General features: G+C 55.8%; 2 protein-coding genes across 12 annotated transcripts in view; one reads left to right on the top strand and one right to left on the bottom strand.

Annotated features, from left to right (window-relative positions):
- C3H19orf44 (chromosome 3 C19orf44 homolog) overlaps nt 1-5,392 on the top strand; it is a 25,462-nt gene extending 20,070 nt beyond the window's left edge. Inside the window, exons 8-9 of one of the 8 annotated variants that reach the window (XR_007476665.1) lie at nt 1,452-2,166; nt 4,915-5,392. Coding sequence is in view for 6 of the 8 variants with exons in the window: in XM_049708294.1 (XP_049564251.1) it covers nt 1,018-1,266 (249 nt within the window). In the remaining 2 variants the exon portion in view is untranslated. The other 7 variants (XR_007476664.1, XM_033401526.2, XM_033401528.2 and 4 more) reach the window with 7 other exon arrangements.
- CHERP (calcium homeostasis endoplasmic reticulum protein) lies at nt 2,621-24,454 on the bottom strand. Of its 4 annotated transcripts, none has more exons than XM_033401521.2 (17): nt 24,297-24,454; nt 23,814-23,987; nt 19,652-19,836; nt 18,181-18,318; nt 17,769-17,920; nt 16,087-16,231; nt 15,888-15,977; nt 14,355-14,688; nt 11,441-11,616; nt 9,199-9,634; nt 7,643-7,881; nt 6,490-6,623; nt 5,726-5,812; nt 5,181-5,324; nt 4,978-5,094; nt 4,396-4,490; nt 2,621-4,119 (listed from the first exon to the last, which is right to left on the bottom strand). In XM_033401521.2, the coding sequence occupies exons 1-17, from the start codon at nt 24,319-24,321 to the stop codon at nt 3,926-3,928; spliced, it is 2,865 nt and encodes a 954-aa protein (XP_033257412.1). In that variant the 5' UTR covers nt 24,322-24,454; the 3' UTR covers nt 2,621-3,925. The 4 variants fall into 4 exon arrangements, with proteins under 4 accessions (XP_033257412.1, XP_033257414.1, XP_033257413.1 ...); XM_033401523.2 differs by having other exon boundaries at nt 14,355-14,607; nt 24,297-24,450; XM_033401522.2 differs by having other exon boundaries at nt 16,087-16,198; nt 24,297-24,450.

The raw sequence follows: 24,454 nt of genomic DNA, 5'->3' as shown, positions 1-24,454 counted from the left end.
GTCCCTCTACCTACCGTTCCCGTGGGGCACCACAGGCAGGGCCCCTCTCCTCAGTCCCAAGGGCTAAGCTCAAGGGATGTCACACTCACCTCTATTTTTCCCTCCAAAATTTTTTTGTCTGATTACAAAAAGTATTGTATAAAAATTTTGTTGGAGATATGTAGCCTATAAAGTTCTCCATAATTTCAGAGATAACTATGACCAACTTGATATATAGTCTTTAGATTTTTCCTATGTAAAATATAAACTGTTATGTACATGTACAATATTATATCTTACATATTTTATACTATGTATAAAATATATAGAAGAGGTATAGTATTTATATATAATAACATGATATATATATTTCTTTACAGAAATGGCATCATACTATATGAGTTGTTCTGCATGGTGATTTTTATCATTTTATCTACAAATATTTCAGTATATATTTCTTAAAAATAAAGACTTTAAAAAAATAGTCACAATGCCAGTATACCAAAACCAAATTAACTTTTCTTTTTGGTTTTGCTTGTGGGATCTTAGTTTCCTGACTAGGGATCAAACCCGTGCCCTTGGCAGTGAAAGTGCAGAGTCCTAACCACCGGACAGCCAGGGAATTCCTGCAGCATTTTTTTTTTTGTTTGGCTGCGTTGGGTCTTTCTTGCTGCGTGTCGGCTTTTCTCTAGTTGCAGCGAGCAGGGGCTACTCTTCATTGTGGTGTACAGGCTTCTAATTAGGTGGCTTCTCCTGTTGCAGAGCATGGGCTCTAGGCGCGCGGGCTTCAGTAGTTGTGGCTCGTGGGCTCTAGAGTGCAGTCTCAGTAGTTGTGGCACACAGGCTTAGTTGCTCCGCGGCATGTGGGATCTTCCTGGACCAGGGCTCGAACCCGTGTCCCCTGCATTGGCAGGCAGATTCTTAACCACTGCGCCACCAGGGAAGCCCTAAGTTTTCTTGATATCATTAGATATCCAGTGTTCAGATTTCCACTCATCTCATAAAAGTTGTACCTTTTTCTCCTGTTTATTTCATCAGTGTCCGAAGTGGTACATCAAGATCGTTTGGGGCTTCCCTGGTGGCGCAGTGGTTGAGAGTCCACCTGCCGATGCAGGGGATGCGGGTTCGTGCCCCGGTCTGGGAAGATCCCACATGCCGCAGAGCGGCTGGGCCCGTGAGCCATGGCCGCTGAACCTGTGCGTCCGGAGCCTGTGCTCCACAACGGGAGAGGCAACAACAGTGAGAGGCCCGCGTACCGCAAAAAAAAAAGATCATTTGATGTCTTAATCTAGAGCAGTGGTTCTCAGCCCTGAGCAGCGTCAGACCCCTGAGGGCCTGACCACTGGGGTTGTGTTGGCAGCAGGGTGGGCCTAGCAGTGGGCGTTTCTCCCATGGGCCCATTGGGGACCCACTTTGAGAACCACTGCTCTAGAGGTCTTCCCCCCTCCCCCATCTCTTTTGTTTCCTTGCAGTTTACTGGTTGGAAGAAAACAGGTTGTCCTGGGACTTCCCTGGCCGTCCAGTGGTTAAGACTCTGCGCTTCCAATGCAGGGGGTGTGGGTTCGATCCCTGGTTGGGGAACAAAGATCCCACATGCCGCACGGTGTGGCCAAGAAAAAGAAAGAAAATAGGTTATCTGACGGTTTCCCACATTCTGGACTGGGCTGATTGCTCCCTAGTGGGGTCCTTTTAACTTGTTCCTCTGTTGGATGTGCATCAGTTGATTGGATGCAGGCTGAAGTGATCTGACTACGTCACCTGCCTGCAGCCCACGTGTGGCTGCCTGCTCTCTGCTCCAGGCCCACACCCTGAGAGTGGCACCCAAGTCCTTCTCCCCAACCTGTGTCCTCTGAGGGCACCCCGGGTAGCCCTGCCCCTCACCACGGTCCCTTTTCCCTTCCAGGCTCAGTCAAGGCTCACCCCTTGCAGGGTACCTGCCCGGAGGCTGCCTGGGTTCACCTCTCCTCTTCTGTTTCCATTGCCACCTGGCATCCCTTCATTTTTTCTGTTAGCCCCTGGGGATAGGCACCATCTCCAGGACCCAGAGCCTCAGTAGACTGAGGCAGCAGTGGTGATGGCTTCCCTGTGTGTCCTCTGCCCCACAGTACATCAGGCAACACAGGCCCACCCCGCTGACCATGGAGGAGGCCCTGGAGGAGGTGAAGAAGGAGCTGTGAACGCCGGGAGGTGAGACAGACTCATGGGTCTAAGGAGCTGGTCCCGTAAACCAGCCGTGATGCTCACACCTTAGTTCCCAGGGGACATTCCCAGTGGTGGGGGCAGGTGGCACCCAGGACTCACCTGAGAGGAATCCCAGCTGCAGCCTTTTCTAGCTGAGTAGTTGAGCCCTCCCAGCCCCCATTTCCTCAGTGTGCATGGCACCTGAGAGGACGTACCACAGGCCAGTGGAAATGGAACCCCAGGTGGAGCTGTCACCACTCGTGGCAGGACAGAGGATGCCAGCCTGTTTGGAGCCACGAGGAAACAGGACCAGGCGTCCACGCCGGGGACTCCGAGGAGACACCAGGGCAGAGCTTCTGACCTGACTCCACAATTCAGACAAAGTCTGCACTCAGGACGCACCTCCTCCCTCCTCAGCCTGAGCACGCTTCTTGACTTAAATACACAGAGGAAAAAGGTCTTTAAAAAAAAGTCTTTATTTGAAGGCAAAACAGTAAAATCCACAAGAAATTGTTAACAACACGTTTACATTTTATCCTGAATCAGACACGTTTGAACAATTCACAGCTACAGGAAATCTAGAACAAAATCAAGTATTTTATCACATCAGGTGGAAAAGTTGGAGAAAATTTTGCATCTCATTGAAAAGAATTTTTCAAAAATGTTTCTGTACAAATAAATGGCACCGCACCAAGCTGCCTGCGGATGCTGAGTGCAGCCGATCCCAGGCGGTCGCTCAGCAGCTCCCGGCAGAGGCGGCTCCCTCCAGCCTCACCTCCCTTTGGGGGCGGCTTGGGGCAGGCAAAGGAAGTGACAGAGCAGGAAGCAAGGCCGGTGGTCGCTCTCCACACTCTGGATGTGAATGGGCCGTTGCACGTGAGTGCTGGTGTGCGGGTTCCTCTCCGTGAAAAACACAAGTAGAGACACTAAGGGTACATATTCTCCAAGGGCGTCATCATTATGTGACCTGGAGATGCCTCAGATAAGTTTCTTCAGAACCTTTTGTTTCTGCAGGGAACAGCGAATGGCTAACGTTCAAACAAAAACAAAAACAAAAAACAAAACAAAAAACACCACCTCAACTTAAACAGCTTAAGTAACTAAGGGCTAGTATGTCTCAGAGGAATCAGGTTTCAAATTATCTCACTGGGTATCAACCTAGATCAGTATTTTTTTCTAAAACTAAACCATCTGGAGTAAAAATGAAAACCCTGTTTAACTTTGCAAATCAAAAAGGTTTTGTTTTTCCATTTTTAGAGTGAGCAGTACCAGCGCCTGGCCTGAGCCTTCTCACAACACAACTGATGGGGGAGTGGGAGGGCCGGCCCCTTGGGCTGGGCTGGCGTGTGCCCTCAGGGCCCCTCCTCCATGCACTCCCACTGGTTTTAGAGGCTCAGGCTGAGGGGAGATGTGAGACAGCCATTCCTGCAGATGACAAGAATTCTTATCCAGGGGCCTTACGTTTCTCGCTTCACTGTCCAGGGAAATAAGCTCATTGTCGAGTTGGCTGGGCATCTCCTCGTGACTCTTGCTGCTACGTTAGAGCTGGTTTGCAGGTGGGGCCTGGGCCTTCCGCGCCATCAAGCGTGGCACTCGTCACAAGGCCTGCCGAAGTCTTCCTTCTCTTCTGTCGCTCCCCACAGATGGAGACAGTGTGAGAACCGAGCTGTCCCTACCATCTTCCACTGCCAGTAAGCCAAGAAGGGTCCAACCGTCCTCGCTGCCGGTGGCCGGCCACTGGCGTGGCTCCCTGCCCACGCCGCGCCTACTTGCACTCGTCCCTGGCCTTCATGCGGGCGATGAAGGAATAGCTCTTGTTCCTGCGGTAGTTCTCGTAGGGGTCGTCCAGGGCCACACCCACGCCCTTGTACTGGTCCCACTTATCCCGGACGTCCCCCCCCTTGATGGGGTCCTGGATTCCTTGCTCTTTCACGCCGAGGCCGCCAGATCCACTCCAGCCTGAAGAAGAGAGGGATGAGTGGTTACGACCCACAGAGGAAGCTTAAATTGTGGTGCATTTACCCTGACATGAAGTTAAATGGAAATGCGTTTGGAGAGTCGAACGACATGCAGACGTGCAGTTTATAAATGGGGAACTAAGGGTAGTAAGAAAGGACGCTCAGTAAAAACCCTGCAGGCTCAGAAGTTGGTCATGAGTTGGAGCTTCCTCTGACTTCATCATCCCCCAACCCTGAATGCCCAGAGCGGATTGTTCTGTCTTCCCAGGAACCTTACCCATTTTCACCAGCATCTGATGTCCTTTGTTCTCTTCCCCGAGCCTGGAGTCAGGTATAGGAGGTGCTGAATTAGAACCCAGACCAGCCGAGGAACTAAAATTAAGACAGGTTACGTCTTTTAAAAAAGAGCTGATACATTTATTGGAATGAAAACTTAGAATATTACAGCGTGTAGCTTATACGTAGGGTCACCAGCGTGAGATGGACACACACACACACATTTCGTGTCTCTAGCTTTCTTCTTTATCCTCTTCGCCGGCAGATAAGGGGGTTCCCTAAGACGGCGGCCCCTGCCTCACACTCAGCGGTACAGCCAGGCCACACTGGACCGGTAAAACGGTTAGAAAATAGAGAGCGCAGCCACTGCCTCAGGCTTTACAACGTGACTGCAGAGGTAACAGCGAGGTGTGAGATGAGGTGCCACTGTCACTGTGCTAGTGCTCAGGGGCCCCGAGGTGCTGCCTTGGCGCGGGCCACCGCCAGCGCGTCTTCTAACAACACGTTTCAACATTCACAGCAAAGCATCAGAGGGTTCCAGCGCTACCAGAGGTCATTCTGACAGTTAAGACAGAAATCTTACGGCGGGGTGGGGCTCCTGGACCGCGACCGACGTCTCCTTCCCGGGGAATAGGACTTGGACCGAGAGCGCGAGCGGGTCCGGGAGCGGCTTTGTGAGGAGCGTGATCGGCTGCGGCTCCTGCGGGGCCAGGGGAGAGGAGGCGGGTCAGCGCAGCTGCTGAGGAGCCTCAGGCCTTGCATCCCGAGAGGCGGGGCCCTGCCTACCTGGATCTGGAGCGGGAGTAGGAACGGGAGCAGGAACGAGACCTTGACCTTGAATAGGAGCCGGAAGACTTGGAGGACCTCGAGTTGGAGCGGGAGGAGGAGCGCCCTCGGCTTTTGGATCTGCTCCGAGACCTTGAGGGTCCGCTGTGGGGACAGGCCTGGTGAGCCGGAGCCCCTCCATGGACTGCGCCCAGCCCGCCCCAACCCCCAACTCTAAAAGACCCCCGATGTGCCCAGTCCAGGTGCAGACACACCCTTTCACATCAGGGTTGAATACAGACAATGGCAAGCTTCTCTCTCGTACTGGTGTTTTAACTTCGGCCTTGTGGGAAACAGCTCCTGGTGGCTCACAGCACCTTTATCGTAGGGTGCCAGGCCCACGACCCCGGCAGAGGCCAGAGCTGACCCCCCTTTGCCTGTGCCGGGCACGACACCACAGCTCGCCACAGGCAAAGGCAGGGCTTGCTCCCAGCTGACCTAGGACGAGATGCACTGCGGAGGCCTGACCTCCACACAGGTGGTGGGGTGGGCGTGTGCGCTCTTACCTGTTCCTCTTCTCCTGGCCTTTCCTCCGCCGGGCCCGCATTTTCGCTCGGAAGAACTCATAGAGGCCGTTCTGCTCCCAGCCTTCACTGTAAGACATGGGCGTCCCCTGTATGAACGCAAGCCTCTCTCCCACAGGGAACTTGTGAAAAAGTCACCAGGAATAAGCCCTACCCGACAGCCCTTCCCTGTTTCACTCAGGATGCTGAGCAAGGCCCAGCACAGAAAGCACTCGGGTGGTCATTGCCACAGGGCTGCCCTTTCTCAGAGGAGCGACCAGGCCCAGAGGCCAGGCCGCCCGCTGGGAGGTGGAGAGGCTGGACTGCACTCCCAGTGCTTCGTGGCTCCCACGCCTTTCCACGCTGGGCTTTCTCCAAATAGTTGAAGAGGGTCTCAGGGTTATTGTAACTGGGGACGAGAACTCTTGATTTGTAGGTGGATAGGCCCGTGGCCCCAAACAGGGCAGAAGACGATTTTAACTGAAGCGAGGAGGCCGCTGGAGGAGGGGATCCCGAGGTAAGCTCTTGTCCTGATATCGCTAATGTGGTAAAAGCCTTTTATTTATGGCACACATCACGCAAGCTGGGGGAGAAACGGCATCTCCTAACCACACTTTCTCACCTGGGCCTCACACTGCCCTGGGTGGAAGGTGCGACAGTTCGGAGTCTTTCTTGTGAAGCAAACTGAGGAAGACGGGCCAGGAGAGGGGACAGGGGCCTCCCCTCCCATCACCAGCCCCAGCGCCTGGTCTCCCGCAGCCCCGTACCTGTTCCTGGGTCTGTCGTGTGAGGGAGGGCTGTAGAAGGCCTCCACGGCCGCCAGCAGCCTCTCACTGGGTGGCATGGGGGGTGGGAGGCGGATGTCTTTAGGATCCAAAGGCTTGTACTCGTGGTCTTCCAGCTGCAGCAGAGAACACAGCTGTCACTGCTCCCTGCTGGAGCCCATCCAGGGAACTGCGGGGGCTGGGGGAGTCGGGGAGCTGGAGAGCCGGAGAGCCGGGGGCAGGACACAGTTGCCCTGCGCATCAGAGTGCCTCATCCGGCCCTTCCTGGGAAACCCCACCCTCCTGGAGGGTTTGGCCACACCAGTACTTCAATTCCTAAATGGGGTGGTTGAGGGCTCCATGGAAGTCGATAGAAGCTACAGAATTCTCTCTACAAAAATGCAGAGGAGACGTGCCCTCCAAGCTCAGGTGAAGGAAAGACCCCTGTTAATTCACCGACACGCCGTGGATCCCAGACACCCTCCCCTGCCAACCACCGCCCTGTGCCCAGGCGCCTACCCCAGGGGCCCTGCTATTTGCCCCTTTCTCTGCTCCAGCTCCTACCCCGAGGGCAGCCCCGCTGGCCCCTCTGCCTCCCCTTGCTGCCCCAGCGTGACCTGTCTCAGCTTCCAGTATGCTAATGTCTCAGAGGGGCCGGGGAGTGGCAGTGACCAGTACAGCCAGCATGACCCTCAGAGCGCCCTGAGCCCCAGCCCTGGCTCCCTTCTGACCCCCTCTCCTGCCTTGCTCACCTTGCTCAGCTGGAGACCACCCCTTTTCTGAGAAATCCCTGTCATCAGCCCCTGGGCAAGGTGGCTTCCAAAGGCCAGGACCAAGAGGACCTGCACCTCACGCCCAGCCCAGCCCACTCTGAGCAGCTACCAAACTTGCAGCCCCAGGAGGGAGGCTCGGAGGAAGCAGAGGGGGACACGGGCCTTGCTCGCAGCCACATGTGAGCACACGAGGCGGTGCTGCTGGCTCAGGCACATCCTCTCTGACTACTTGTCAGGCTCGCTGGGGTGCGGGAAATGAGAGGGGCAGGGGCCCTGGGAAGCAGTGTTTTGTAGCCAATCGGGAAATGGGTTCCACCTGTGAACTTTCCACGTGGAGACCGAGCATTCAAGGCTAAGCTTGGCATTCAACTGCGCAACATTACCTTCACAAGGGGGGCCATCAGCCCGGCAGGGAGATCGAAGTAGGGCACGTTGGGGACCAGGCTGGGGTCGTCGTGGTTGATGTGGGGAGGGCCCTGTCGCCGCATATGAGGGGGCTGCCCGTTGAAGCCGTGGGGAGGAGGGCCGAAGTCAGGGTGCTGGGGCCCACCCCAAGGCGGGTGCTCGTTGATCCCAGGGTGAGGCATGCGGTGGCCAGGATGGTGGTGAGGGGGTCCCATCTCTGCAAAACAGAAACTTGACTCAGGCCTACCGCAAAGTCGAGAGCTGGGCAACGCCAACAGCCCGGTCGAGATCTCCAGGGTAATAAGCGCCAGTGGAAAGGGGCTCAGAGTGGGGCAAGGACACCCACACCCACTTCCTGGGCAGCCCTGCCCAGCACCAACCCTCCGGCTGCTTCATTCACTGCTCAGGGCCACACAGCAACGGGGGAGGAGCCGGGGCTCAGAGTGGCCTGTCCTGCACCCATAGCAGCACCTGACAGACCTCACGGGTGAAAGAAGGAACCACAAGGGAAATCACATAACCTTCAAACAGCCATGTTATGAGCCAAACCGTGTCCCCTGCAAATTCACCCCCAGTACCTCAGAACGTGACTGCATTTGGGAATGGAGCCTGTAATGAGATGACTACTTTAGATGAGGTCCTATGAGTGGGCCCTGATCCAATACTGACTGATGTCTTTCTAAGAAAAGGAGATTAAGAGACAAACACACACAGAGAAGACCACGGGAAGACACAGGGAGAGGACAGCCATCTACAAGCCACGGGGAGAGGCCTCAGTAGAAACCAACCCCGCTGACACCTTAATCTCGGACCTCCAGCCTCCAAAACTAACTGTCAGAGAAGAATTCCCTGTTGTTGGAGGCACCCAGTCCATGGGACTCTGTTGCAGCAGCCCCAAGACACTCACACAAGCAAGAAACCTGCTACTGGTCTCCAAGCTCAATTTACAGCCAAGAATGGATTTGAGGATAAAGATTGAAGAGTAGGAGAGTTGAAATGAAATTTTTTAGTAAACACAAGATCGAGAAAACTAAAGATTCTTCAAAAAGAAAACAGAACACCTGACGAAAACAGCAAGACGAGGAGCAGGGAATGGCACAAGGGCTGCCGGGCCTGGACTCAGTGGCTCGCTCACTACCTGTCTGTCCACCGTGGGGACTAGGGAGTTCCTTTTCCTTTCAGAACCCCATCGTCCTTCCTCTTTTGCGAGATACAGGGCCTCACACCTCAATAGCTGGCCTGGTGCCTTGGCGGTGCCCACACCAGGGTTGCCGGCCTGCCCTCCTCTCCCCACCTTCCTGAGGGACTGAGCTGGGCTCCTCTGGCCCTCCTCCTGTCACCCTGGCTCAGGGCACACCAGGCCACACGGCAGGACCGCCAGCAGTGCCACCAGCCCGCTCAGAAGGCCGGCCCGTCAGGCGCCTCTTCCAGGCCCTGCCGGCGAGTGATCTGACCTTCTCAGGGATCACAAGGCAGGAGAGGGACGTGATCCCTGGCCCGAGGACGGTGCCCCCGAGGGCGACCTTGCACTCACCAGCTTGGAAGTCCCCCTGAGGGTAGTCAAAGCGGTGAGGGTAGGGCGGCCGCTCGAAGGGGTGCCGAGGGGGGAAGTCGTCCTGCATGAAGCGGGGCGGGAAGCGGTTGAAGTTGTGTGGGTGTGGCGGCTGGCTGAACTGCGGGTGCTGCTGGTGGGGCGGGAAGGGCCCGCGGAAGTGTGGCGGCCGCTGCATGCGGAAGGGCGGCTCCCGCTGGCCCCCGCCCCAGGGTGGCTGCTCGTGCTGGCTGTTCCAGGGGCCCTCGAACTGGTTGTTCCAGTTGGGGTCGGGCTGACTGTTCCAGGGGGCGTCGCGCTGGCCATTCCAGCCAGGGTCCCCACGCTGCTCGCCCCACATTCCCTCGTGGCTGTTGTTCCAGGGCGGGCAGTGGGGCGGCCCGCCCTGGTGGTGTGGGTAGGGGGGCTGCTCAGGAGGCTGCAAGGCAAAGAGCAGACGTGAGACCCAGCCTGCACTGGGCACGCGGGGCACCCAGCAGACACCTGCCGACCTCAGTCTCTGGCGGTGGAGGTGGCCCGGCCCCAAGCCCAGCACCCCCCGGAGCTGCAGGCCTACAGCCTGGCTGGGCGCTGCCACCTTCACTCTGACGCGTGCAGAGGATGCTGTGGTGCCCGCCCATCCCCCAGGCCCAGACTCTCAAGTGCTGTACCTGCACCTGGGCTGGGGAGCACCCCCTGACCCCATGCCTGACAGAAGCTGGGGGATGAACAACAGCCCATGAGCCCCTCAGTGGGACAGTGCAGGGGTGCGGCCCCACCACTCCCAGGGCACAGAGGCTGAGCCGCAGGGCCCACGGCAGAGCCCGCCCTGACGACACCCCGTCCCTGCCTGTTCTCCCTTCCCTGTCACTTCTCTTCCCTACGCTGCCTCCTGGGGTCACCTGCCCTCTCACACCCTTATCTCAGAGTCTGCTGTGTTTCCAGGAAATGGCTTTCTGTAAGTTGAAGACCATAAGCCCTGGAGCTTGCCCAGCTGCTGCTTTGAAGACTTAAAGAGCCAGGACTGCAACCCAAACTCAGGGCCAGGGTGGCCTGTGCCTGGGTGAGGCTGCCCAGAGGGCCACCTCTAGGGTCAGGGGTGGGTGGTTCCACTGACCACAAGCACAGGGAGGCCGGCCCCGGCCGCCACACCCTCAGGTTTTCAAGAGAAGCCAAGAAGGCAGATTTTCAATATGGCAGCTATTTCAATATGTAAGACACCACGTGGGCAGCCCAGGCTGTGGTTTCCTATTGTGGACTGTGGGTGCACTGCTGGCCTTCAGTGGGGGAGCCCCACTGTTGTGAGCCTAACCTGCCGGTCCCCAAAAAGACTGAGCCGGGAGGCACTAGGGGCATCTGTTTCCACACCAACGCAAGGGGGGAAGTGCCCCTGCATGAGAGGGCACCCAACACTGCAGGGCTCACAGCAGGCACCCAGAGGCGGGAGCTGTCTTTGTGGGGATGCCCCGTCTTTTGTGATGTTAAATCTCTTGTCCGGAAGCTGAGGGTGGGCTGGGGGGACTCACAGCCATGACACTGCACTTGCCAGCCCAGAACTGTCTCCCTTACGCCCCCTCCTCACAGGGTCAACCAGAAGGGCCACGTCCACCATGCCTGGTCGAGAGGCAAGTGGACACCCAGAGCTAGACCGGATTGCTCTACCCAGGTCCAGTGGCCAGAGAGCAAGCTGCGGGGTGTTTTCCAGTCATGTTATGCTGGATGAGAATGACCCCTGCCCTGGCCTAGAAGTTTCTGACTCCAAGGAACCTGGAGGGAGAGAAGAATGGACCAGCACCCCAGTCCCACAAAATGCTGCTAGCCTGGTATTTCTGACCTTTCCTTTCCTTACGAAAGCACCATGTTCTTTCTAGGGTGACGAGATGTTGACACTGCTGGTCAAACGAGTTAAAAAGGGAAGGAAACAAATCGCCTTGCTGTACTTCATGGTGTGAAACTTCTCAGCATTCACAGGAAAATGGGGACCTGTGTTACAGAGAAGCCCAGAAAACCAAACCTCCCGGGAAGGATGTAAAGGCCCAACTTTCTTCCCAGCTCAGTTCCCATACTTCGGGGAGACTATCACCTTCTTGCCACCCCCCCAAACCCCAGGCCCTGCTGCAGAACCTCGTTGCCCAGGGAGCCCTAAAAGCCCATCAACCCGCATAGCAGCCATCACCCACCTGCCTGCCGTCCAGTTGAACCCAAGTGTGCCCCACCTGACCCTGCAACAAGTTCTAAGAGATACCTGCTGTTGGCCCCAAGGAGCAACGGGGTGAGGCTGGTCAAACCACGGGGGCTTGTTAGGTGGGATCTGGTCATGGGGCCCAGGGCCCCGGGGGCCGGTGGCAGCAGGGTCCTGGACCCCTCCTGAGGCGTCGTACTCGGAAGAGCCGGGTATCTGGATAGGAGGCTTGTTGTCATCTAGAACCAGGCAAAAAAGCACTCAGAGAAGGTGGCAGCAGGAGGCCCCAACCGAAATGATCTTCAGCAAGCACCCAGGGCCAACCCAGGCTGGGCTTACTGTCCACTAAACCCTTGCTTCTTGACCCCACTGAAAACTGCCATTGCCTCCGGGAAGGCAACACGAAGAGAGGCCTGACCTTGGCCAGGAAACACCCCTCACTCCTTTGAACGCTTCACAATAAGTATCCTACTTATTGATCGATAAGCCATATTGATTTTACTTTGCTCAATAATTTTTATCAATTAAAATTTTTATTTGATTTTTGGCCGCGCTGGGTCTTTGTTGCTACGCGCAGGCTTTCTCTAGTTGCAGCGAGCGGGGGCTACTCTTCGTTGCGGTGCGCGGGCTTCTCATTGTGGTGGCTTCGCTTGTTGCGGAGCACGGGCTCTAGGCGCATGGGCTTCAGTAGTTGTGGCACACGGGTTCAGCAGTTGTGGCACACGGGTTTAGTAGTTGTGGCTTGAAGGCTCTAGAGTGCAGGCTCAGTAGTTGTGGCGCACAGGCTTAGTTGCTACACGGCATGTGGGATCTTCCCAGACCAGGGCTCGAACCCGTGTGCCCTGCATTGACAGGTGGATTCTTAACCACTGCGCCACCAGGGAAGCCCCCATCATCTCTTTATTAAGTACCCTTTTTGCATGTAGTTGAAAGATTTCTTCCCATCTGATGTTAGATTTTCTGGTATTAAACCATCCTTATATATGCCTGAGACATATCGTATTTGGTCATGACACATCTTTTAAATACTTTGCTAGATTTCACCTGCTAAGACTTCACTGGGTTGGCCAAGAAATGCCTTCAGTTTTTAAGTAAAAATAAAAGACACGTTTTTCATTTTCACCAAGAACTTTATTTTTTTTTAATTAATTTATTTATTTTTGGTGGTGTTGGGTCTTGGTTTCTGTGCAAGGGCTTTCTGTAGGTGTGGCGAGCGGGGGCCAGTCTTCGTGTGGTGCACGGGCCTCTCACTGTCGTGGCCTCTCCTCTTGCGGAGCACAGGCTCCAGAAACGCAGGCTCAGTAGTTGTGGCTCACGGGCCCAGCTGCTCCGCAGCATGTGGGATCCTCCCAGATCAGGGCTGAAACCCGTGTCCCCTGCATTGGCAGGCAGACTCGACCAATACGCCACCAGGGAAGCCCCAAGACCTTTACTGAACAATGTATTGACCCTTTTGTTCCACTACCTCCTGCCATTTTTCAGGCAACTTCGTAATTCCATCTTCCCAAAACTTTTTATCTTTTTGAGCAAAGGACTGTTCCAGGTGCCTTTTACAGTGTTCCAGGGAATTGAAAATTTTTCCATTAAGAGAATTTTGTAAAGACCAAAATAAATGGAAATCCGAAGGTGCAACGTCTGGTGAATACAGCGGATGAATCAGAACTTCCCAGCCAAGCTATTAACAGTTTTTGGCTAGTCATCAAAGAAGCATGCAGTCTTGTGTTATCCTGATGGAAGATCATGCATTTTCTGTTGACTAACTCTGGACGCTTTTCGTCGAGTGCTGCTTTCATTTGGTCTAACTGGGAGCAGTACTTGTTGGAATTAATCGTTTGGTTTTCCGAAGAAGCTCATAATAGAGGACTCCCTTCCAATCCCACCATATACACAATGTCACCTTCTTTGAATGAAGACCGGCCTTTGGTGTGGTTGGTGGTGGTTCATTTCACTTGCCCCACAATCTCTTCCTTTCCACACTATTGTACAGTATCTACTTTTCATCGCCCGTCACATGTTTTAAAAACGGAACGTTTTCATTATGTTTAAGTAGAGAATTGCATGCAGAAATACGGTCAAGAAGGTTTTTTCACTTAACTTATGTAGAACCCAAACATCAAAGCGATTAACATAACCAAGTTAGTGCAAATGATTTTCAACGCTTGATTTGGATGTTCTGAGTATGCTGGCTATCTCCCGCGTGGTATAATGTTGATTGTTCTCAATTAATGTCTTAATCTGATCTTTATCAACTTCAACTGGTCTACCCGATGGTGGAGCACCGTCCAGCGAGATATCTCCAGCACGAAATTTCGCAAACCACCTTTGACACGTTTTGATCAGTCACAGCACCTTCTCTATACACTGCAGAAATCTTTTTTTGCATTTCGGTTGTGCTTTTACCTTTCTTAAAATGATAAACTGTAATATGTCGAAAATGTTGCTTTTTTTTTTTTTTCTATCTTCAGTATTAAACGGGCTACACAAAAATTCACCAATTTTGATGTCTTTTTTAAAATGCACGCTGATATGACAGCTGTCACATACAATCTAACAAAATTGTTTTGAATGAAGTTAAAGACAACTAAGTGCTATCAGAGCCATCTTATGGAAAAAACCGAACGAACCTTTTGGCCAACCCAATATTTACTAATTCTTCATCTTTGCTCAGAAGTGACACTAGGTTACATTTTTTTTTCTTTCCCTGTCCATGTCCATCTGGTATCAGTTATCCTAGCCTCGAAAATTGACTTAAAGAGCTTTCCTCTCCATTCTCTGGGATGGTTTGTATAGGAGAACTGTCTCAGTTGTAAGGGCGTGGTTACACTTACCTGTGAAATTACCTGCCTGGTGCTTGTAAATAGATTAGAATCTGCTCCTCGGATTGGGCCTGAGACCACAGAACCAGACCCCTTCCTGGGGGAGGAGACTGCTTTCTGGAGGCTGCCTCCTGGGGGCAGGTGCTCAGGGAGCCACGTACCAGGCTGGGTGGTTGGCGGGATGGCCGGGGCAGGCGTGGGGGCGGGGGGCGGCGCAGGCGGCGGCGGCGTGGCCTTGACTTCAGCTTCCATTTGCGGCATCTGGATCTGCGGCTGCGGCTGCTGCTGCTGCTGCTGCTGCTGGGCCAGGCTGTTGACAAACTCCTCATGCTGTGTCTTGAGGGTCTGGATCTGCTGCTGGAAGGCCAGCTGCACTGGCTGGACCACCGAGGAGTACTCATTGATGAGGGTTGCCTGATGGAGAGCAGGGCAGCCGGCACTCAGGACATGAGACTCAAGGTCCGAGACCCTATGGAGCAGCACGGGGACAAATGCCTGGGGAGCACCCAGAAGGTTGGGGTGATGCTACGGGCAGCAAGGCCCAGGGACCCAGGGCAAGCAGGCGATTGTCACGTAAAACAATCAACTTGAGCTTGACAACCACAGAGCATCTCAATCTAGCCGGACTTGGTGACTTCTGGTGCTGGGCAGTTTAGAATTCCCTAACAATGCGAATAAGCAAGGACAGCCGTGCCCTGGAGTGCCACGCAGACATTAAAATCCCACCACTGACAAACGTCCTAGGACATGCTCACAGGCGGTACTTCTTACTCACTGTATGGCTTTGAGCAAGTCACAACCTCCCCGGAGCCTCAACTTCCTCACCTGTAAAATTGGACAATAACGGGACCTACCTCCGAGGACTCGGGGAAAATGCAGTGAAAGGAACTTGGGTGACTCAGTAACCATGAGCTGCTACCGCCAACTCAATAGGAGAAAAGCAGTGAATATCACTGTGGTATGGTGGTATGAGCCCATTTTTATTTATCAATTAAAAAAAGGCAGTAAAACTTAGAAAAAGTCTGAAATGTACTTTCCTCATTTGCCTTTCTGAGCATGAAAGCTTCTCCCCTGTAGGGAGGGTGGCAGTCAGGAGCATCACAGAGGAAACGGTCAACATATAGCTTCTCACATTCAACCAGACCTGTGCAGGAAGACATCTTCCGGCCTGGGAAAAGGGGGTGTGAACTGTGCCTTTCACCCAAGCAGCTGTAGATGGGATAGCAACGCCGGCACCACAGGAGAGGTGACCAAGGAGATCCGGCCCTCCTCTCCCTGCTCTGCGACCCCGACCTCTGAGCAGATGCCCCCTCAGAGAGAAGATGTGCACACGGGACACCGTGCACAACACGATGACTGTGGCAGCCTAGACTATGCCAGGGTTTCCTCATGCTCCCATCACACCTGGAGGACCAGAGCAAATGGGCCAAAGGCACCCCTGAGAGCAGAGCCTAAAGCAGGTAACCTGGTCACAAGCTCACCAGGAAAAGTCTGGCGGGCTCGCCTGGGAGGGCTCACTGGCTGCTGTGGATGGGGTGGGGGCCCCCGAAGCTGCTCCTCAGACTCTGCCTCCCACCCCTCACCACCACCCCAGGGGCACGCCGGGGAGTCCAGCTGGGAAAATGCCACCAGGACTCTGAGGTCACCACCCTACTGGTGGTGCCCAGCCCCCAACTTCAGGGAGCAGCACACACCTGGTACTGGCCGAGCCCCAGGGCCGGGCTCTGTAACTGCTGGATGATGGAGTCGTCAAAGTAGCCGTTCTTCTCCCAGAGCTGCAGGAGCTGGACGTTGGGGAGGAGGGAAAGGCCATGTCAGGGGAAAAACGAGTGCCACCCCCCTAGCCCCTGCTCATCTCCCGCCCCCCCGCCCCCCGCCGGCTGCCCCTTGTACCCGGGCAATCTTCTGCTGCTTGTCCTCCTCCACGGCCAAGAAGCTGGTACAGTAGATGGGCACCACGACCTTCTGCAGGGCGGCCAGCAGCTCCCGGGCCTGCTTGCGCTGGCTGTGAGGGAGAGACCTTCCGCGCGTCAGGGCCCTGGGGCGGGACCCGGCCACGCGCCCGTTACCATCGCGGCTCCAGCCACAGCACCCTCTGCCTTCTTGGGACACGGGCCCCCAACCCGGCTGGGACAAGGGCTGGGCTCCCCACAAGATGGATGGACGGCAGTGGGAGGAGGGAAAGAACACAGCCTGGGGACTTTCAGAGCAAGGCCTCTCACCCTGGTCCCCTTATCAGTAAGATAACCCTTCTCTCCCAGGGTGGCATAAGGATGGACAGACGCAGGCCTGTGAGAGCCCCAGCTGCCCACAAAGGCTGAGCTGGGGTTGCTGTAGGTATAGGGCCTTGTCCATGCAGCCTCACTCGGCACTGTCACCCCCTAGGCACGAGGAAACCTGGGCTGGGACCCCACCTTCCACGAGGCAGAGGGAGTGTGCGGGCTGCCAGATGCCTAGGAGCCTGAGGCCTGACAGGGTGAGGCGGCCTCTCGGGGGGCACGCCGCATAAATGAGCATGGAGGGCCCGCAGCTGTACAATGAGGTGGCAGAGCCCGGGGAAGAAGGTGGGCAGCTAGAACCCCTCTCAGAGGCGAGCTCACCAGAGGGAGCTCAGAGAGAGCAGCAAGTGCCCGGGGCCGGGAAGCCAGGTTGGGGGAGGGAGGGCAGCCCAGGCAGGAGGACGGGGCGAGCCGCACTGGGCTTCCAGACAGTGAGGCTCAGGAAGCGGGTGGCTGGAGAAGTGCCAGAAACAGGGCTGTCTCTGCAGATCTGCCCTGAGTCAGCGGAGCGGCTGGCGGAGCAGGAGGCAGACAAGGTTCCGAACAGCTACTTATTTCCCAATGGCAGAGAAATAGGGGAAAGTGATGTAGGGAGCGCGGAGTGACACCGGAACCGCCCACATGGCACATGAAGCGGGGAGGGGCAGGGCCCGGCTGCACGTGGGCAGAAGGGGCAAGACCTGGGTCTGAGTCTGCTGCCCTCACAGGAGCTGTCCCCCAGCCAGCCAAGTTCAAAGACAAATGTGGCAGCCAGTCTTCACAGCTACAGGCTAGCCTTACTAGCACCACGAGCTTTCCCCTGTCTCTGGCCTAGGCATCTGGTTTCTCGACTTAACCTTTGTCAAAAGGCACCGAAGAGGCCACGTGGAAGTAAACACTGGCCTGGCCTTAGGAGGGCTGGGGGGTGGGGGTGGGGGGCAGAGGGTCAGCCAGGGGGACCCTATGGGAAGGTTCCTGAAGCAGAGCAGAGTCAGGTGACTGGGGTGTGCATAGGTCAGTGAAAGGGAGCTGGCAGCTGACAGAGACACTGAAAAACACCCAGAAACTGCCCTGAGAGCAGGGAGTGAGGGGACAGCGGCCCCAGGTGGGGCGAGGGGTCTGGGGTAGTGGCTGAGGTGGTGGGGGGTGCGGGTGGCTGTCCTCCCGATGGAGGGCTTGTGGCTCAGACCGACCCTCCCCCTGGGTCTTCGGAAGAGTGGTTCCCAGTCCCGGGACAGGCCAGGCTCTGGAGCGCAGAGCATCGGCCGGGAGAGGGAGAAGGAGCAGGAGGGAAGGCGGAGCTGGCAGGGCCCTCACCAGTGGTGCAGCACATCATTGATCAAGTAGATGAGGTGCAGCCGCAGCTCGAAGTGCGCCCCATCGGCCGTGATGCGGTTCCGGAGGTGGCCCGCCATCAGCTCGCAGTGAGGTGGGGACTTGGCGTTGCTGAACATCCAGTTCTTCCCAGCCTGCAACAGCCAGGGTGGTGGGTGAGTGGGGCTGGCCTTCTCCAGGCCAAAGTGTGTACAGACGCCCGGGAATGTCGGACGGCCTCTGCCTGCCTTCCACCTTTCTTGGTGGGGGAGCCCACGGAAGTGCTCATGAGGGAAGGGGATGCGGAGACGGGGTGCCCCTAGAGCAGCCCTGGCCCAGACTGGCTGCAGGAGCTCCCACCTAGTCAGGAGCACCAGGTTCTGGGAGCACGCCCCCAGCCCCACCCCGCCCTCACCGAGATGGCATCTTTGGTGCAGGTGTCGATGATGGGCTGCAACAGGTTGTCAAACTCGTTCATGTCCAGCTGGGTCTCCTCCAGGAGCTTCTGCATCTGCTGTTCCACCGCGTGGGCCACGGCTGCTGTCACCTGCTCCTAAAAGGCCAAGTGGGACCGAGACTGTGTGAGGAGGAACCTTGGCCCAGGCCCAGCCAGGCTGGCCCATCAGTGCCCTGCCCCCAACACTCACGCCCAAAGCCTGAGACACGCATCTGTAAGTCATGGCTGTAACACGCAGAGCAGGCAGAGGATAAAGCCAGACAAGATACAGGAGGATACAATGTCTCCCCGGAGATGACAGACAGAAAGATTAAGACCCAGAGGAACAAGGAACCTCTGCACATCAATTCACCAAAAAAAGAAAGAAAAATGAGTGGCAGGTGTGAACACGGTATGGCGAGGACAAATATAAACAGTCACCAGTCAAGTAAAAGCAGAACCACCTCACTAGCAACCAGGGAGTCCGAAATTAAAACATGACGCCAGACTTCTGCCCGTTAGGTTAGCAAACTGAGATATGGCTGAGACCCGGTGCTGCTGGGGGGACAGGCAGTCAGCCCAGGGCTGGCTGAAGCCAGACTGCCCAGTCTGTGACCAGCTCCGTATGGAAACTGAGGGTAAGCATTCTGGAGCGTTTTGTTTTCAATAATACAACCGTGGGCTTCCCTGGTGGCGCAGTGGTTGAGAGTCTGCCTGCCGATGCAGGGGACATGGGTTCGTGCCCCGGTCCGGGAAGATCCCACGTGCCACGGAGCGGCTGGGCCCGTGAGCCATGGCCGCTGAGCCTGCGTGTCCGGAGCCTGTGCTCCGCAACAGGAGAGGCCACAACAGTGAGAGGCCCGTGTACCGCAAAAAAAAAAAAAAAAAAAAAAAAAAAAATACAACCGTAACTTACGTCTTGATCCAGTACTAAAATTGGGGCTGGCGTTTCAGATATCTTTTCATCCATCTTATGTTTCTGGCAACTTATCCTATTGTATTTGGCCAAAGTACCAGACTGTGATGGATTGGGACAAAAGGGTCCTTCCCCACAACAGCTTGGGGTAACCTAACTAGCAGGAGCTGGTGCCAGTGGCACCAGAGGCCACCTGGATTCTCTGTCACACAATTTCCAATGTGCAGTCTCACTTGTCACATCCACTCCAGCACAACGGGTGTGTGGGTATCAAAGCTCGTGCAGTGACCTCACTGGGATGAGAAGCAACCTCCGTGTCCAGCATCGGGGTCAAGCTAAACACAACATGGGCGGTGGCAGCACTGGAGGGATAATGACTGTCAGGCGCCGAGCCCTGGACAACGGGACATCCCCGTCCTCAGCGCTGACACCGAATATTAGCGTCAATGTACAGATACAAAAACTGAGGCACAGAGGGTGAACTCTGGGTACCCACCTCAGGTCAAGAGGGGCGGGGGAGGGGCCGGCCCGTACCTGTCTGAGGGCCAGCAGGTGCTGCTCCTGCTGCTGCAGGTTCCACTGGCTCTGCTGGATGAGCTCGTCCATGGATGGGGTGCCCTGGGCTGGCGGGATGGGCGCCGCGGGGGCCAGCGGGGGCTGTGGCAGCGGTGGCAGGGCCGTGGCCGCTTCCAGCTCTGGGGCCTGCTGCTTGCAGATGACTGGCAGGAGAGGAGGAGAGGTGGCCCCTGTGAGGAGGTGGCTGGGGTCCAGGTATCCCCTTGGCCGCCTCTTGGGCAGCTCTGAGCCCCGGGGGCTCCCCTCCCTATACTCGCCACCCAGAAGAGGGATCCCTGCGACGTGCCGCCGCCATGCGTGCCCTGTATCATGGGGCCTAGCCCTGGACCCCTTCTGCCTTCCTGCTCGTCCTCTCCTCGGAGACCTTTGGGACTGTCATCTCACCACTCGTTAGCCAACACCGTCCAGCCTTGCCCACTGTCCTTCGGCCCAGAGGAAGCCTGAGCCCACCCCCTCCACCTTCTCCACACCTTGCCTGGGCCTGAAGCAACAGCCCCTCCCCGAGGGAGTCTCTCAACCCCCAGCAACCTCCGCAGCTATTTCTAACGCCTGCTGTCCCCCAGTCTACTCTCCCCGTTCAAGACAGCAAAGCCACCGGACCTCTGGATGGCGACCAGCAAACCCACGCACCTGCGGCCCTACGGCAGCACCCGACACATGCTGTGGCCCCCCTACACCCCACCCTTTGCCTTCCTTCCACTGACTCTACTCCTCTGCATTCAAGGGTCAATCCATATTGAGGCGACGTGGGATGCCCTATCCTGCTAGCAGGAGATTGCATTGGGCAGGTGCAGGCCCCAAACCTCGCCAGATGAGACGGGAGGGGAGGACTTGGGGGAAGGGTCCCTGGACAAGATGGCCTCCCCCTCTGCATTTGGGCCTCGGCTGGTCTAAGCGTGACCACGCTCTGCTGGAGCCCTTCTGAGTCCCACTCTAAGGGGGCCCAGCCTTTGGACAGAGCCATAAAAGGACAGTGGGGTGGAGGGTGTCATCCAGGGCCCACCATTGCTTAGGTCTGAGGCAGGCCTTCACCAAAGGCACCTTATGGGACCACCCCCACCCCCTGACTTGCGCTCTGGATCCTACCCTCCCAGAGACGCTGCTTCAGGAAATGTGTCCTCTCGCTCTCCTTCCTTCATTTTCTCTCTTTACTAACTCTGCCCCAGCAACATCTAAACACACCCAAGTCTTTGATCTTCAAAAGCTCCCTCTTCATCCATGCCCCGCTCTCGACAATTTTACAACCAAGATTCATCTTCAATTCTTCATCTCCCCTTTATCTCAACCCACGGAGGTCTGGCTCCGCCCACCCACCCCACCCCCAAAGCCACTGCGGTCATCCCCACTCAGCCTGATGGCCCCGTCTCAGCTCCTTGTCTCACGTGGCCGGTGTGGCCATCCCCTTGGCCCCTTCTTCCTCTATCCGACCCTCACATACTGAGATGCCCGGTCTGAGAATTAAGCCCCCTCCTCTGAGCAAGCCCCTAGGGGAACATGACATCTTCCTGTGGCTGCAGTTATAAAGTGCACTCTATGACCCCTAAATCTATCATCGCCATCCTGGATTCCTCAAGCTTTGGGTCTAATTACAGACCCAATAGCCACTGCTTTCCACAGGCACCTCAAACAGGCATGGGTTCCCTCTCACCCTGCGTTCCACCCCCTCCAAAGCTCCCCTTCTGACCCGTGGCTGGCACAGCTACGCCACGTACCCGAGCCAGAAGTGAGAAGGTTCGTGCACCTTTCTCTCCCTTGCACTTCACACTAACAAGCTGCCCCACACAGTCAAGTCATCCTCCTAGATCACATGCCAATCTATCTGTGTCCCGCCATCACTGCCATGACTCTGCTGTCACCTGCATCAACCTGGGAACTGGTTTCCCTGCATCCAGTCCTGCCTCCCCTCTCCTTCTCTACTCTGCGGCTGTAGTGCCGCTGCTCAAAGTGTGGTTCAAGGGCCAGCCCCAGGTGACGCCAAGACTAGACAAGCACAGAAATGGCGAGGGAGTGTTTTGGCACTTTTACAGCAATTTGATGTTTCATGATGCATGTTTTTTCCCCCATTTTTTTCTTTTCTTGGTCGTGCCATGTGACTTTCGGGATCTTAGCTCCCCAAGCAGGGATCGAACCTGGGCCCTGGCAGTGAAAGCGCCAAGTCCTAACCACTGGACCGCCAGGGAACTCCCATCATTGTTCACATTTTTATTGTACTTTGCCAAACTGTACTTTTTGCAACAGATCAGAAAAAAACAAAAAACAGTCCTTCACCAGAGTCTGTGAGGCGCCAACCTCAAGCAGTCCCAGGACTCAGTCTTCTCAAACCACCAGGGTGAAGGGCTGGCTACAGAGTGGCTAGCCCTGCTCCAGAACACAGTTCTGAAACCGTTTTACAGCTTCCCCAAAGCTTCCAGAAATCCTAAGTCCTTGGTAAGCCAGCCCTCCCTGCTGTGCACCCTCACTTCTGGCCGCTCCAAGAATCCCTCCTTCTCTGGGCTTCAGGCACCCTGAGCTTTTGCCCCCCTCCTCCCAGCCCCTCCTAAGGCTCGTGCCTCCATCCCAACACTCCTGGCTCCTCAGTTTCCGTGTGTCTAACTCTGACGTGGACTTTAATGGCAACGGAGATATTCTTACCTGCAGAAAGCATTTCCTGAGTCCTGATCTTCCCCTGCTAGAAACACCCCAACTTCCCCCCATTATGGCACCAAGTCCCAAGCAGCCCCCGAATTCTGACTTTCAAGGTGGGAGTGCTCCCCTCGCAGGGGAAGCAGCTCTCACCTCATGGTCACTCGAACCCAAACACCATCCTCCCCTGCCCAGTTATGCCACCGGCATCAATATCCAACTGGCGCTTCAGTTCACAGATTCTACCCCTTAACCCCACCTGTCCCCAAGCCCACTGCCTTTACTCAACTCGCCGACTCAATTCAGACTTTACCACCAACTGCCATCCCAGCCTCCACTCACGCTCCCTCCAGCCTGTTCTCCACGCAGGCCACACAAACCCGACCCACCTCTCCCTTGTTTCAACCTCCCTTGTGGCTTCCCACTGCCTACAGCAGAGGTTTTAAAGTTGACGTGCTGGGGCTAAGGAACGGCTGCTCCAGAAACACATAAATGGGTACATTTTGCCTAGGCAACCTGAAATCTTCCCCACCCTCATCTCAAACCTTAAACAGGCACCAGAAGAACCCCTGGATTAAGGAAGAAAACCCAAACTTTCCCCTGGAAACTTTCCCACTCCAGATCAACCCCCTCCCCCATCTACACACATCTACACTCCAGCTATGCTAGGCCTCTTATGATTCCTCTCCTGGCTCTCAAAACACACTGTGCTTGTTCAAGCCACTGTACTTTGCTATGTCTTACAAACTATCGATCACCTACTACCTGCTACCTATTAGGCACAACACTGACCCAAACAAGGTCTGGTTGGTCTCAGGGAGCTTGTAGTCCAGGGAGCATTCACCTTCCAATGTCCACCTACTTGGCAATCTGAAACACAACGGTATCTAGAAGCTAGAGATTTGCTACTGAACAATACAGATGTGAACTCAGGGACTATCTATCTGTTATTCAAAGACCAGCTAGGATAACTGACCTCATCTTAAATTCTCTTAATTTCAAGCCGGAACCTTGAAGCCCAAACCAGTGAACATAAACAGCTGCAAAGAACTAAAACCCACAGGACAATTAGTTTTGATCTGGACTGCAACCATCTGAAATGCACAAAAACCTTGCTGGACCGACGGAGAGCCCGCAAAGGGGGCTGGACGGTACCTGCCAGGAGGGTCCCACCCAGTCCGGCTTCTATCACTTCCTCCCTGGAAAACACTGAAGCAGTCACTCTACTCGCTGATCTCAGTCATCATGTTTGCAAAACAACAGAAATCCCTGATCCGGAACCCAGAAGGAGAATCGATAACCTCGATCTCCATGACACTCGGGCCCTGCAGCCGCAGGGCTGTGGGAACAGCCGAAAGAATCGTGAAGGCCAAACTAACTCATTTTCACAGAGAAATAGCATGCGACCCAAAAGAAGGCGTTTTGTGGCAGAGCCCGAAATTGGAACCAGAGAAAGGATTCGTTCGAGGGGGCGCCCTGAGAGCTGGCGAGGACTCACGCTGCTGCTGCTCCAGAGCCAACTTGCACTTGTAGTAACTGTAGAACTCGCCTCCGAACAGAAACGAGAATTTCGGGTTATCCTTCTGCTTCTCCATAGTCATCTTTTCAAACTCGGGACCGTTCCGGGCCACGAACTGGGCCAGCTTGTCGATGACATTTCGGAGTTCCTGGTCTGGAAGACGGAGAAAAGGCCACGCGGAGCGTCAGCGAGGACCGCCCAAATCCGGGGGCCCTGGCTTCCCGGCCCGCGTCCGCGGGGCCGGGGTCCCTAGGGGTGGGCCCAGGAGCAGCCGCCCTTGTACGGGTCCCGATAGGGGCCAGAAGCGCTCCGGGAATGCGGGGATCCGCGGGAGAGGCCGCAGGCGAACCCGGGAGGCCGAGCCCCGCCCCCTCCTAGGCCCGGGGACCCCGAAAGGCGGGGCGGGTCAACAAGGGATTCCGGGGAGAGAGAAACGGCCCCCGAGCCCGGGCTGGGCCTCACCATCGGGCGGCAGCGGCATCTCCATGGCTCCGGCCGCGGGGAACGTCCTCCACCACCACTCGATCGCCCACCAGGGCCGTCTGCGGAAGCCGGCCGGAAGTGGCGCGAGGGAGCCTTTTACGGCTGGCCTCGCGGACTGCTTCCGCCCGCCACTTACG

The sequence above is a fragment of the Orcinus orca genome, chromosome 3, assembly GCF_937001465.1.
Source record: "Orcinus orca chromosome 3, mOrcOrc1.1, whole genome shotgun sequence".
In the NCBI taxonomy this organism is placed as follows: Eukaryota; Metazoa; Chordata; class Mammalia; order Artiodactyla; family Delphinidae; genus Orcinus; species Orcinus orca.
This window is presented reverse-complemented; position numbering and strand designations above follow the sequence as displayed.